This window comes from Ornithorhynchus anatinus, chromosome 16 (assembly GCF_004115215.2).
Source record: "Ornithorhynchus anatinus isolate Pmale09 chromosome 16, mOrnAna1.pri.v4, whole genome shotgun sequence".
Classification (NCBI taxonomy): Eukaryota; Metazoa; Chordata; class Mammalia; order Monotremata; family Ornithorhynchidae; genus Ornithorhynchus; species Ornithorhynchus anatinus.
Genome location: NC_041743.1, coordinates 45,968,188 through 45,982,788, shown reverse-complemented (window position 1 = coordinate 45,982,788; position 14,601 = coordinate 45,968,188). Strand labels below are relative to the sequence as shown.

Genomic DNA, 14,601 nt, shown 5'->3' with positions numbered 1-14,601 from the left:
ACTCTGACCTGAAATGCCCCTCCTTCCTCACATCCGCCAAAATCACTTTCTTCCCTCTTCAAAGCCCCACTGAGAGCTCACCTCCTCCAGGAGGCCTTCCCAGACTGAGCCCTCCCTTCCCTCTGCCCCGCGTCCCCTCCCCATTCCCCCTCCTCCTCCATCTGCCCTTCTCCTCCACACAGCACTTGTGCCTATCCGTATATATTATTTATCACTCTACTTCATTAATGATGTCTATGTATCTATGATTCTATTTATCTTGACAGTATTGACGCCTGACTGCTTGTTTTGTTTTGCTGTCTGTCTCCCTGTTTGGACCGTCAGCCCGTTGTTGGGCAGGGATGGTCTCTGTCGCCTAATTGTACATTCCAAGTGCTTGGTATGGTGCTCTGCACTCAGGAAGCGCTCAGTAAATGGGAGCTCACCCTCCTCCAAGAGGCCTTCCCAGACTGAGCTTCCCCTTTCCCTCTGCTCCCTCTGCTCCCTCTGCTCCCTCTGCTCCCTCTCTGCTCCCCCTCCACCCTCTGCTCCCTCCCCCTTCCCCTCTTCCCCTTCCCCCATCTAAGCCCCCTTTCCCTCTGTTCCTTCCCCTCCCCTCAGCACTGTGCTCAATTGTATTTATTTTTATTATCCTATTTATTTTGTTAATGAGGTGTACATCCCCTTGATTCTATTTAACGTGATTATGTTGTCTTGTTTTTGTCCGTCTCTCTCCCCAGATTAGACTGTAAGCCTGTCATTGGGCAGGAGTGGTCTCTATCTGTTGCCAAATAGTATATTCCAAGCGCTTAGTACAGTGCTAAGCGCTCAATAAATAATAATAATGTTGGTATTTGTTAAGCGCTTACTATGTGCAGAGCACTGTTCTAAACGCTGGGTAGCTACAGTGTAATCAGGTTGTTCCACGTGAGGCTCACAATTAATCCCCATTTTACAGATGAGGTAACTGAGGCGAAGTGAAGTGACTTGCCCACAGTCACACAGCTGCCAAGTGACAGAGTCGGGATATGAACCCATGACCTCTGACTCCCAAGCCTGAGCTCTTTTCCACTGAGGCACACTGCTTCCCTTAAATACTATACTATTTAAGTAGTATAGTATATTATACTATACTATTTAAGTAGTATAGTATATTATACTACTTAAATACTATACTATTTATAGTGTATATATATAGTATAGTATATAGCATATATCCCCGGCTTCTCGTTATATCCCGGCTAGACTACTGTGTCAGCCTTCTCTCTGACCTCCCTTCCTCCTCTCTCGCCCCGCTCCGGTCTATTCTTCACTCCGCCGCCCGGCTCATCTTCCTGCAGAAACGCTCTGGGCACGTCACTCCCCTTCTTAAACACCTCCAGTGGTTGCCTATCGACCTCCGCTCCAAACAAAAACTTCTCATTCTAGGCTTCGAGGCTCTCCATCACCTTGCCCCTTCCTACCTCTCCTCCCTTCTCTCTTTCTACCGCCCACCCCGCACGCTCCGCTCCTCCGCCGCCCACCTCCTCGCCGTCCCTCGGTCTCGCCTATCCCGCCGTCGACCCCCGGGTCACGTCCTGCCGCGGTCCCGGAACGCCCTCCCTCCTCACCTCCGCCAAACTGATTCTCTTCCCCTCTTCAAAACCCTACTTAAAACTCACCTCCTCCAAGAGGCCTTCCCAGACTGAGCTCCTCTTCTCCCTCTACTCCCTCTACCACCCCCCCCTTCACCTCTCCGCAGCTAAACCCTCTTTTCCCCCTTTCCCTCTGCTCCTCCCCCTCTCCCTTCCCATCCCCTCAGCACTGTATTCGTCCGCTCAACTGTATATATATTTCCCTATTTATTTTGTTAATGAATTGTACATCGCCTCGATTCTATTTAGCTGCCATTGTTTTTACGAGATGTTCTTCCCCTCGACTCTATTTATCGCCATTGTTCTCGTCTGTCCGTCTCCCCCGATTAGACTGTAAGCCCGTCAAACGGCAGGGACCGTCTCTATCTGTTGCCGACTTGTTCATTCCAAGCGCTTAGTACAGTGCCCTGCACATAGTAAGCGCTCAATAAATACTATTGAATGAATGAATGAATAGTATTATAATATGTAATACATAGAGAAGCAGGGTGGCTCAGTGGAAAGAGCGCGGGCTTTGGAGTCAGAGGTCATAGGTTCAAATCCCTGCTCAGCCACTTGTCAGCTGTGTGATTTTGGGCAAGTCACTTAACTTCTCGGTGCCTCAGTTACCTCATCTGTAAAATGGGGATGAAGACTGTGAGCCCCACGTGGGACAACCTGATTCCCCTGTGTCTCCCCCAGCGCTTAGAACAGTGCTCACCACATAGTAAGTGCTTAACAAATACCAACATCATTATTATTACATATATTTTATACATCATATATTATGTAAATATATATAATATATAATACAGTAGTATATACTACACATAGTATATATTATATATTTATATAATATATCATATTATAATATATTATATAATATACTATATATAGTACGCCTTGATTCTATTTAGTCGCCATTGTTTTTACGAGATGTTCTTCCCCTTGACTCTGTTTATTGCCATTGTTCTCGTCTGTCCGTCTCCCCCGATTAGACCGTAAGCCCGTCAAACGGCAGGGACTGTCTCTATCTGTTGCCGACTTGTTCATCCCAAGCGCTTAGTACAGTGCTCTGCACATAGTAAGCGCTCAATAAATACTATTGAATGAATGAATGAATGAATAGTATATATTATATAAAGTATAATATATACTATACTATACTACTATAAATATTATTGAATGAATGAATAAATACGATTGGATGGATGGATGGATGGATGGAGGCCACAGTGGAAAGAGCACGGGCTTTGGAGTCAGGGCTCATGAGTTCGAATCCCAGCTCTGCCACTTGTCGGCTGTAAGACTGTGGGCAAGTCACTTAACTTCTCGGTGCCTCAGTTCCCTCATCTGTAAAATGGGGATGAAGACTGTGAGCCCCACGTGGGACAACCTGATTCCCCTCTGTCTACCCCAGCGCTTAGAACAGTGCTCGGCACATAGTAAGCGCTTAACAAATACCAACATTATTATTATTATTATGCATGGAGGGATGGATGGATGGATGGATGGATGAATGAATGAATGAATGAATGAATGAATGAATGAATGAATGAATGAATGAATGAATGAATGAATGAATGAGAGGAAGAGGGAGAGAGAGAGAGAGAGAGGTGTATTCGTGTACGGCAGGGGGCGCCCGCGAGGTCAGTCAAGCGTCGGGGCGTCGGGTGAGTGACGCAGTTTTCTGGCGCAGGCGCACAGAGATGAGGCGGTCCTCCGGGCCTCAGGGGCGGTGAGGCGCCCCCTGGGGGCGGGGCGAGGCGGGGCGGCCGGTCCTGGCAGACGGCGAGAGGCATGTGGAGCGGACCGGCGCTGCGGGCGCTGCGGGCGGCGGGGCCCCGGGCTCGGCGGCCCCGGCCCTGGTCCTCGCACCCACCCCGGCGCGGCGCCGCCTCCACCTCCGTCGCCACGGCCCGGGCTCTGGTTTACGAGCAGCACGGAGACCCCTCCCGGGTCCTCCAGTAAGACACCCCGGGGAAGGGGCCGGGGCCGGGCGGCGGGGAGCATCGTGCCAGGGTTGGGCTTCTGCCCCTCGTTCACTAAGCCTAAAGGAGGGACGTGCATCTGGGGGCTCCTCCTTTTGGTCGCTGGCTTAGTACTCTGCTCCAGAGTGGCTGTGAAAGGCGTCGGGGTAGGCGCTGGCTGGGCATTGGGGTCCGCCCCTGGTCATGGCATGGGGGCACGGCATGGTGGCATTCCAGGGGATGGGTCCTGGGGGCGGGAGGAGCCAGGAGGAGCAGGGCTTGGACTAGGGCATGCGAGAGCCCGTCGTTGGGCAGGGATGTTCTCTCTCTGTTGCCGAACTGTACATTCCAAGCGCTCAGTACGGTGCTCTGCACATAGTAAGCGCTCCATAAATACGATGGAATGAACGAATGATTTGGAGAATGAACACGGCGTGGTTCGGGCAGGCGGTGGAGGCGTCTTGGCTGGGAGAGAGGGGCAGGATGGTCTAGCAGATAATAATGTTGGTATTTGTTAAGCGTTTACTATGTGCAGAGCACTCTTCTAAGCGCTGGGGTAGATACAGGGTAATCAGGTTGACCCACGTGAGGCTCACAGTCTTAATCCCCATTGTACAGATGAGGGAACTGAGGCCCAGACAAGTGAAGTGACTTGCCTACAGTCACACAGCTGCCAAGTGGCAGAGCCGGGATTCGAACCCATGACCCCTGACTCCCAAGCCCGAGCTCTTTCCCCTGAGCCGGGAGTCAGAAGGACCAGGGTTCAAATCCCACTTCTCCACTTGTCTGCCCCGTGACCTTGGGCAAGTCACTTCACCCTTCTGCCTCAGTTACCTCATCTGTAAAATGGAGATTGAGACTGTGAGCCCCACGTGGGACAGGAACTGTATCCAACCCGATTTGCCTGTATCCATCCCTGCGCCTAGTACAGTGACTGGCACAAAGTAAGCACTTAACGAATACTGTAATAATGTTCATTATTATTATTATTATTTGGACAGGAGCTAAACAGCAGTGGACCAGTTCAAAGAATCTTCTCTAACCCCTGGGAGGCAGTGGGCCCTGACCCAGCCACAAAGCAGGAAGCAGGCCCAGAGCCAGTCCCAAAGTTGTGGGCTGGTTGGCTTGAGGTCAAATGGCAGTTTCTGGTTGGTCTGGATAATTCATCCCATCTCCGAGGGAGATCGAGTTTGCAACTCCCATTTAAGGAAGCACTTAGTATGGTGCTCTGCACAGTCAAGTGCTCAAAAAATGCCACTGAGTCCAGACCCAGCTAGGGTCTGGAGGACATGCCCGGTCTTTCCCAATGGGGCGCTCCATTTCAATCATGGCAGAGAGACCTAGAAGACCCTAGGGAGCAGGATGGGTGCCCACCCCTGTGCCCCCATGACCCCTCCACAGCAGAACACTCAGTCGGCTGCAGGGTGGGGATGGGCTCACCGTATGGCCTGGGAGCAGCATCTGGTTAATCAAGGACCACAATAATAGTTGTGATATTTGTTAAGCACTTATTATGTGCCAAACACTGTGCTAATTGCTGAGAGGAGGGTGAGTGTCAGGCAGCATTAGGGTAACCCTGGCTACTTTCCTGTGACTGTTTCAAGGTGTGAGAGTCATCGGGGCTGGAGTGCTTTGGGGGGTAGGGGTGTGGGAAAGGACTGAGCACTGGGTCTCACTGTCCCATATGTGCAGCTCAGAGAGCAGGACTGAGGCAGAGCCAGGAGGCCGTGCCAAGTGGAAGCAGAGATGTTGACACTGCGGTCCATGGTGGGGAAGTCCCCATATGTTGGCAGTGGCTGGTGAAAGAGCCCAGAGGGAAGAGGGGAGAGACAGCAAACTCTCAATTCCGGGAGGCATCCTGGTGTCCATGCAGTTGGGCAACTGCAGCCGTCGAGTCTGCTGAAACACAGGCTTCCAGCAGGAAGTGGGAGGGAGGGTGGGTGGAGTGGCAGGGAGTTGGGTGGTCCAGGGTTATTCACCCGAGAGCCAGACCTGGCTCCTTCCCCTCCAGTGGGGGATGAGCCCAGGGAATCGTTCCCCACTGGGAGCTGTACAGCCGGGAATACCAGCAGGTCCAGAGGGAATCGAACGGGCCCTTGGATGAGAGTCTATGAGGGTCACTCGGAGAGAATCAGGGATGGAGAGGGAAGTCAGGGATATTGGATGGTGTGTGCTAGGTCACTGGGAGATAGTCAGGGGCATTGGATGATCCATGCTCAGTCACTGGGGGATAGTCAGGGATGTTGGATAGTCTGTAAGTATGAGTGTGGGTGTCCAGGAAACCATCCAGAACACGGTTCCTTCAAGTATCTTAGGGTTGCTGACAGAGACGGAGTACTGGATGGGCTGTCAGGGGACTGACCCATGGAGACTCTGATGTAACTCAACCAACACTGTTCTAGGTTTGGGCTTCTGTCCCTCGCTCACTAAGCCAAAGGGAGGGAAGTGCATCTGGAGGCTTCTCCTTCTGGTCGCTGGCTTAGTACTCTGCTCCAGAGTGGCTGTGAAAGATGTTGGGGTAGTGCTGGATGGGCACTGGGCCAGACCCTGGTCATGGGCACTGGACTAGCACTGGACGACACTGGGGTGGGCCCTGAGGTGGGCATCGGAGCTACGACAGTCCCACAAAGAGGGAAGCTGTGAGTGAGGAAAGTGGAAGTATCAGCTGGGCCAGCTCACGTGGCTGGAGATTCCCCTCCTGCCCCTCAGGCCTCCAGGCAGGACTTTCCCCAATCTTAGACCATGGGTGGGGTCCAAATGGAGTCAGTAGTGAGGATGTGGGCAGGCAGGGTGGGGGCGGCCACACATCCCAAGCCAGGCCCAGCGTCTGGCCCAGGCGCCGGAGATGTGTAAGTGCCCCGATGAGCGGAGGGTGAGGGCAGGTGTGGGAGGAGAATTTCCCGCTGCATGAGCTGGCCCAGCCCTCACTGTTTCCCTACACATGGGGCTGTCATCGCCCCGGGGCTCCTCATTGCTTCTTGGGAGCAGAACTCTCAGCCAGTGGCTGAATGGGGAGGGGGCCAAAAGAGAAGCCCCAGGACTCCTTTCCCTCCTTTCCTTCCCTCAGACTCAGGCTCAGTGAGCGAGGGATGGGGCCGGAGGGTGGGGAGGGTCCATCCTGGCTCCTGCACTGAGCCCACAGTGCAGTTGGTTTGTTGACATCAGTGACGTCCCCTGGATCAATTGGGCAAGCTAGGCCTGGAGGAAGTTTGTGCTGGTTGCCCTTCTGGACACTCATCCCACCCCACCCCGTTGAAGCTCCCTTCTCCATCTCTGATTCTCTCTGTGACCCAGCATGGACCATCCCTCCCCCTTGACTCTCCCCTCTCCCACCCTGACTCTCCCTGCAGTGATCCAGCATGGACTGTCCAACACCCCTGACTCTCTTCTCTCCATCCCTGATTTTCCCCGCAGTGACCCAGCATGGATTGTCCAGCATTTCTGACTCTCCCCTCTCCATCTTCAACTCTCCCCATAGAGGCTGAGCACGGACCACCCGAAACTCCTGACTCGCTTAGTTGTGCCCACGTGGTACCCTGTGGCAGTTGGGCCAGGGTGGACTTAGTGGCTGAGCTGACCCGTTTTCTATGTTCCCGTCCCGTCCTGCTCCCCCCGCAGTTTCCCTAGCCTCCTGGTTGCTGCTCTACCACCTGTTAGTCCTTGCTGCTCCCTGGAGTGGAATGGGAGGAGGGCTGGTGTCCGGCCTGGCACAGCCCCCAGGGTGGAGGGTGGTGAGGAGGGCATGCCAACTCTGGGTCTTTAATTTTTTAAGGGTATTTGTTAAGCACTTACTATATAACATCTATCGTACTAAGCATCGGGGTAGATACAAGATAATCAATTGGATACAGTCAGTGTCCCACATGGGATGTACAGTCTCAGTACCCATTTACAGACGAGGTAAATGAGGCACAGAAAAGTTAAGTGACTTACCCAAGGTCCCGCAGCAGACAAGTGGCGAATCAGGCTCCTCCTGACACCCAGACCCGTACTCTAACCACTAGGCCATGCTGCTTCTCTGTCCCTGACTGTCTCTGGGCACTTGCTATCTTGGAAGAGGTCCCCTTAGCCGGGCAGCTGGAGAGAGGACCTGGGTCAGGTAGCTCAGGGGAGGGTGTGGGGAGGAGGGTTGACCACCCCAGGCAGCCAGCAGGGAAGGAGTGGGAAGTGACCTGGGCCAGACAGCCGGTGGGTGGTGACCAGTCCGGTTTTCATCCAGACTGAAGGACGTGGAGCTCAGGACGCCAGGCGGCAGGGAGGTGCAGGTGAAGATGCTGGCGGCGCCCGTCAACCCGGCCGACATCAACATGGTCCAAGGTGAACCCGCTGAGATCGGGCCGGGCCTGAGGGTGGCGGGAGACGAGAGCCCCTGCCGGCTGGGGTCTCCTGGTCTGGGCAGGGGGTGTTGGCCTGGGGACCCCGGGTCTCCTAGAGAAGGGGATTGAGGGGCTACTGGCCGGATGATGGAAGGGACCCTCTACTCCACAGGCACATATGCGCTCCTGCCGGCGTTGCCTGCCGTGGGCGGGAACGAAGGGGTCGGTCAGGTGGTTGCAGTCGGGGGCGACGTGACATCCCTGGAGCCTGGGGACTGGGTGATCCCTGCCGACGCCGGCTTTGGTGAGTGTGGCAGGGGTGGGAATTGACTTCTGGCCATTGCTCCTGTGCAGCCTGGTTATGGAGTTTGATTGCCCTCATTGCCTTCCTGTCTCCCTCCCCAATCCTCACCCTTCCCTGGCAGGCCTGTTGACGGCAATGGGTGGGGCTTTGCTAGGGAGCTCTGCGGGCCCAGGGACAGTGCCCAGCTGGCCCAATTTAGGGCCTGGACACCCGGCAGAGCCCGGTTGCAGTGGGAAACTCGCTGAACTGAAAAACTCAAGCCCAACTGCTGGGAACTGAGAGGTCTCAGCCCCTTACTTGACCACTCTGGTGCAATGGGCCTCCTGCTGTCCGTTTACCACTGTGGGATGGGGTGCAGGAGAGTGTGGCTACCAGTCCCAACTTCAGGCTCCCCTTTCTTTGAATACCTTATTCCTCCTTCCTGGTCAGTTGGGGCTGCCACCATGGAGAGGAGTTGGGATGGGAGGCTGGGAGATGTCGCCTGATCCCCAGCCCAGGGTTAACTGTAAGGCTGGCTGAGCCCTGATGGAGGTGGAGGGAGCATTAGCCCGGGCGCTGGGACCTGGGTCGTGGGGTTGAAGGTGGGCCCAGCTCCCCCACCTCCCACCTGGAGTCTCTCTCTGCTGAGCCCCTGAACCGCCCCTGCTGACTCCATCACTGGAGGCTGGGGTGCAGATGAATTCTGGACCGTCTCTCCGCCCGGGGTTACGTTGCACTACCTCCGGCAGGCAGGGCGGGGATTCTATTCTGAGCTTGGCCAGGACACTCCTGTCACCCACGCTGGGGGCCGTGGGGCCAGTGTCCCTGGTCCCCAGCAGTGTCCCTGTGTGCCCCTGCGATGGGACCCTGCCTTTGGGCACCTGCCATGGTTACCAGTGCCCCCTGCCCTCCCCCCTGCTTCCAGCTGCGGGGGTGAGGCTACCTGCCCCCCCCCCCCCCACACCCTGCCCAACCAACTGACTGAACTAGACTGCTAGGCTTGCTCACCCCCATCTTCAACCAGACTCAAGAGCTTCCAAGGAGTTGGAGAGACCCCAGATCGGGAATTCTGACCCGATTTCTCTGGGCACTCTACTCCCTTCCCCCAGCCCCCTTCCCCCGACTCATAATGGTCAGCTGCCCTAGGGGGCCTCCAGTCTTCATTAGAGCCCCAGGCCCGCCTGCCTGACCTCCTCCGTGACCCAGGAACATGGCGGACGGATGTGGTGCTGAGTGAGGAGGTGCTGGTGAAGGTGCCCCGGGACCTCCCTCTGCTGTGTGCAGCCACCCTGGGGGTCAATCCGTGCACGGCCTACCGGATGCTGATGGACTTCGAGGACCTGCAACCGGGTACGATGCTCCTGGAGGGGTGGTGGGGGCGTGGTAGGGGAGCCTGCCGGATGCCAAGTGATATCCAGGAACCGCAACTGAGGGGAGGGCAGGTTGCGGACGCTTCTGCAGGATGCAGTGAATGACCTTGAGGGCCCGCTCGGTGCATGTGGGTTTGGAGGCCAAACCCTCTGGTGGAGAAGAGCTGACTGGGAGGGAGGGATTCCTGTAGAGCCACTTGTTCAGGGAGCAGTGGAGGGGCCGGCAGAGGGGCAGGCTGGATCCAGGTGTGGGGGTGAGGTGGGTGGAGGGTGGCTAGGCAGCAAACTTGGTGGTTGGGACACCGCCTGCAGACACGGCGAGTCCCTGGGCCAGCCGTCTGTCGTCCCCTCGCTCGGGCGAAAACTGTCGGCCCATTCCCCCAGCGTCCTTCTGGGGATCTCCCTTTGCCGTGTCTCTCGATCTTCGCCCGCTCCACCCTCCGCTGACACCCACACCTGGTGCTTGCTCCCCAGGTGACACCGTGATCCAGAATGGCGCCAACAGTGGAGTGGGCCAGGCCGTCATCCAGATCGCAGCCGCCCGTGGGCTCCGCACTGTCAACGTGGTCAGAGACAGGTGGGTGGGGCCAGCAGCCACAGGGACTTTGGCTGGCTGAGGCCCACACCTGGCCAGTTCGAGGTGCAGCCGGGGGAGGAAGGAGATGGATGCCTGGGATTCTCCCTCACAGAATGGGGAGGGACAACTCTGGGGAATCCACAGATTCTCTTCTCCCTCCCAACCCCCAGCTGTCCCCTTGTGAAGCCTGGGCACTTGGCCGTGGTTAGAAAAGGGGTTCTCAGAGGTGCATTCTAGGGCTGACTCCGCTGGGCTCTGGAGAAGGGACAGTTCCTCTGCTTGCACCCCTGCTTTCAGTTCACCCATCCTGTCCCTCCCGCTGCTGGGGGCCACACAGCTCCTGCCTGCAATCTCTCCCCTCCCAAGTGGGGCCAGAGCAGGGTCATGAGCCCAGTGGGATTGCTGGGAACAGTAAGGGGGTGGGCGGGTGGGCCCGTGGTAGCCAGGACAGTGGGTGGCAGCAAGAGGTTCAAGCACAAGTGGGTGGACACAGCTGTAGATGCAGTAAATCTGGGAAGGCCTCCTAGAGGAGGTGAGCCTTCAGGAGGCTTTGAGTAAACTCATTCTCTAAACCATAAGCTTGTTATGGGCAGGGGTCATGTCTGCTAATTCTGTTGTATAGTTTTCTCCCTAGCACCTAGTACAGTCCTCTGCACATAGTTAGCACCCAGTAAATAGTATTGATTGATTGAGGCGACTGTGATCTGGCCAGTTTTGAGAAGGAGGAAACTCCAGGCCAAGGAGGGCCTGGGCACTAGGTCAGACGCAGGGAATTACGAACATGGGATGGTGAGGTCCACGCCATCCTTGCTTGGGGGTAGTGGGCAGAGATTCACCCAGCCCCACCCCCCTTCATCCAGTGGGAGGTAGGAGCTGGAGCCTGGCAGGCGGCACTGGGCCCTGTTTTGGGGTGAGCGGTGATCCCTGACCAAATGTGCTTGCTACCCAGGCCGAACATCCAGGAGCTGGTGGACAGGCTGAAGGCCCTGGGTGCCGACCACGTCATCACGGAGGAAAGGCTTAGGAACCCAGAGATGAAGTTCTTGTTCAAGGTATTGAGGAGGGGGTCCATGGGAGATCCCAGGTTCTCCACCTTCACACCCAAGTGTGCGGAGGCCAGGTCCAGGGGGCTGGGCTGGGTCTGAGGTGCCGGCCCCAGCGTCACTGGCCATTGCGAAGGATTAAGCTGCCCCTCGGTAGCTGCTGTTCTTTGTTCCCCAGAGCACCCCCCAGCCCCGGCTCGCGCTCAACTGCATTGGAGGAAAGAGTTCCACAGAGCTGCTGCGACACCTGGCGTACGTCCCGATGGGCCCTGCTTGGCCTCGCTTCCCCTTCACCTTCTTCACCTTTGCGCTCCCTTTCACGCTCTGCCCTCCCCATTAGCCCCAACTTTCTGCGGCTGAGGTAATGGCTTAGAGCATCTCTGGGACGGATTGTACCTCAAGAGGCCATCTGGTCCATGCCCCTCTTTTTTTTTTTTTTCTTAAATAGTATTTGTTAAGCGCTTACTAAGTATCTATGTATCAAGCACTGTTCTAAGCGCTGGGTTAGCCAGGTCAGACACAGTCCCTGTTCCACAGGGGCCTCACAGTCTAAGTAGGAAGGAGAACAGGTACTGAATGCGTATTATGCAGTTGAGGAAATGGAGGTACAGAGAAATTAAGTGATTTGCCCAAGGTCACACAAACAGGCATGTGGTGGAGCTGGGATTAGAATTTATGTCCTCCGGCTCCCAGACCCATAGCTCTATGCTTGTCCTTGCCTGCCTTCTCCCCATAACCGCTCCTGCTGCTGTGGAGATCCGTTCCCCATGTGGTGGGTGGAAGGGGACGAGTTGAACTGGCAGCTTGGGCACAGCTGGGCCCCGGGTTCCCCAACTCTGGGCCCGGCCCGCTGCCTTGGCCCCAGTGCCTGCTCCCTGCACCCTGCAACTGTCAGTTGTGTTCCAGGCCCAGTGGCACTATGGTGACATACGGAGGCATGGCCAAGCAGCCCGTTCTGGCCTCAGTGGTAAGCAGGCAAGGGCTAGCCATCTGCAGAGCAGCTCAAAGCGGGAGTTCAGGAGCCTAGCCCGGTTCTTCCCTGGACTCAGCTGCCCTGGGGGAAGGCCTTCCTGAGGGTGTGGTTTGGAAGCTCAGCCTGGCACCCCCGGGCAGCAGCTCCCCTGCCCCCTGCCTACCCAGTGGCAGATCCCCCAGCCCCTGGACGGTGCCCCTTCTGGATGGTGGCTCCTTTGGCCCCCGGCTCCCTGGGCAGTGCCCCCTCTTGGGGGTGGCTCCCCCGGCTCTCCTGGACGGTGCCCCCTTTGGGTGATGGCATACTCGGCTCCCCTGGGCAGTGGCCCCTGTGGGTAGTGGCTCCCCTGGTCCCCAGGCCCTGAGCCGTCCTGTTGTGTTGCAGAGTATGTTCATCTTCAAGGACATCCGGCTACGTGGCTTCTGGATGACCCAGTGGAAGAAGGACCACAGTCTCGGTGAGGCAGGGATGGGCAGCCTGGGCCGGGGGTAGCGGGAAGGGCAGAGCTGGTGCCCAGGAATGCGGCAGTTGGAGTTGGGGTTGATGGGACCAGGGGCCAGCGGGGAGCTGCTCTTCCATGGATCACCTGCATCCCCTTCTCATAATGTTCAGCTGTCCTGACAGTCTCCCTTGCTTCATCCCTGCTTTCCCATCTTCCCTAGCCCCCACCTACCCATGCATCTTACAATACCCTGCCCCGTCCTGCCCAGCTCACACCACCTGACCCCTACCCTTGCCTTGTCCCCCTTGCATTCCCATTCCTGCCTTTCCCCGCCGCATCCCCGAGACCCTGCCGAGGCAGCAGTGTGCACAGCAGTGGGCTCTGCAGCAGGCAGAGCAGTGGCCTCAGCCAGCCCTTTCCGGTTACTCTGCAGAGGATTTCAGGGCGATGCTGCTACACCTGAGTTCTCTGGCCCAGCGGGGGCAGCTGTCGGCCCCCCTCTGCTCCGAGGTGCCGCTGCAGGACTATCGGGCCGCGCTGGATGCCGCCATGCAGCCCTTCAGCTCTGCCAAGCAGGTTTTCGTCATGTGACGACAGCAGCGGCGGTGGTGGTGGGGAGGAGTGGCGATGGCAGAGGCTGTGGGTCCTGGACATCTTGCGCTCACAGCTGGTCCAGGGGAAACTGCTCTCTCCCTGGGACTGGGATGTCACCAGTCAGCACCTGCTGGGTGAGCGACGGGCCGGGCCCCGCTCCCAGGCTCCCCACGCTCCCCATTAAAGCTTGAGGGATCTTGACCTTCCAGTAGAGCAGAGTCATGTCTGTGCCAATTGATCCCTGCCCTCATGGGGCTGCCACTCCGAGAAGACTGCACACACCTACATACACACACTGAACTTTTTTTTTTGTTTTTTGGGTGTTTTTTTTAAATGATCCAGGCAAGCAGAGGGAAGTCTGGACTGGAGTGGAGAGAGATGGAAGACAGGGAGGTCAGCGAGGAGACTGATGCAATGATCGAAGTAGGACAGGGTAACTGCTTGGATCTGTGTAGTAACAGTTTGGATGGAGGACAAGGGACCGGTTCTAGAGATTTTGTGAAGATAGAACCGACAGGATTTGGTGACAGACTGAATATGTGGGTTGAATGAGAGGGCTATCGAGGATAGTGCCGAGGTTATGGGCTTGAGAGATGGGAGGATGGTGGAGTTATATATGGAGATAGGAAAGTCTGGAGGATGACAGGATTTGGGTGGGAAGATGAGGAGTTCTGTTTTGGAGATACTAAGTTTAAGAGTTTTACAGGACATCCAAGTAGAGATGTCCTGTAAAACGGGGAAACGTACAACTGTAGAGAATGAGAGGGGTTGGAGCAAGAAAGTTAGATTTGGGCAGGGAATGTGTCTGCCAACTCTGTTGTATTGTACTCTCCCAAGCACTTAGTACAGTGCTCTGCATACAATAAGCGATCAGTAAATACCATTGATGATAACAGTGATGGTGGGAAGCAGTGGCTCAGTGGAAAGAGCCCAGGCTTGGGAGTCAGAGGTCATGGGTCCTAATCCCGGTTCCACCGTTTGTCAGCTGTGTGACCTTGGGCAAATCACTTCACTTCTCTGTGCCTCAGTTACCTCATCTGTAAAATGGGGATGAAGATTTGAGCCCTAAGTGCGACAACCTGATTACCTTGTATCTACCCCAGTGCTTAGAATAATGCTTGGCACATAGTAAGCACTTCACAAATACCAACATTATTATTATTATTATCCACGTAGAGATAATAGTTGAAGATGTGGGAGCGAATGAGTTCACCAAGGCAGTGGATGTAGATGGAAAATAGAAGGGGATCCAGAAGTGAGCCTTGAGGGACTCCCACTGTTAGGGAATTGGGGGCAGAGGAGGAGCCTCTGGAAGACACTGAGAAGGAGTGGCCAGAAGAGAGATAGGAGGAGAGCCAGGAGAGGACAATGTTAATGACGCCAAGGTTAAGTAATGTTTCCAGGGGAAGAGGGTAGGTCACCATGTCAAAAGCAACGGCCA

General features: G+C 55.9%; 1 protein-coding gene across 2 annotated transcripts; it reads left to right on the top strand.

Moving 5' to 3' along the window:
- Positions 1-3,337: 3,337 nt before the first annotated feature.
- MECR (mitochondrial trans-2-enoyl-CoA reductase) lies at positions 3,338-13,465 on the top strand. 2 transcript variants are annotated; one of them, XM_029081548.2, is made up of 10 exons: positions 3,338-3,559; positions 7,782-7,879; positions 8,051-8,182; positions 9,308-9,511; positions 10,006-10,108; positions 11,058-11,160; positions 11,330-11,403; positions 12,058-12,118; positions 12,509-12,581; positions 13,000-13,465. In XM_029081548.2, the coding sequence occupies exons 1-10, from the start codon at positions 3,393-3,395 to the stop codon at positions 13,155-13,157; spliced, it is 1,173 nt and encodes a 390-aa protein (XP_028937381.1). In that variant the 5' UTR covers positions 3,338-3,392; the 3' UTR covers positions 13,158-13,465. The 2 variants fall into 2 exon arrangements, with proteins under 2 accessions (XP_028937381.1, XP_028937382.1); XM_029081549.2 differs by having other exon boundaries at positions 3,343-3,559; positions 9,368-9,511.
- The last annotated feature ends 1,136 nt before the right edge of the window (positions 13,466-14,601 follow it).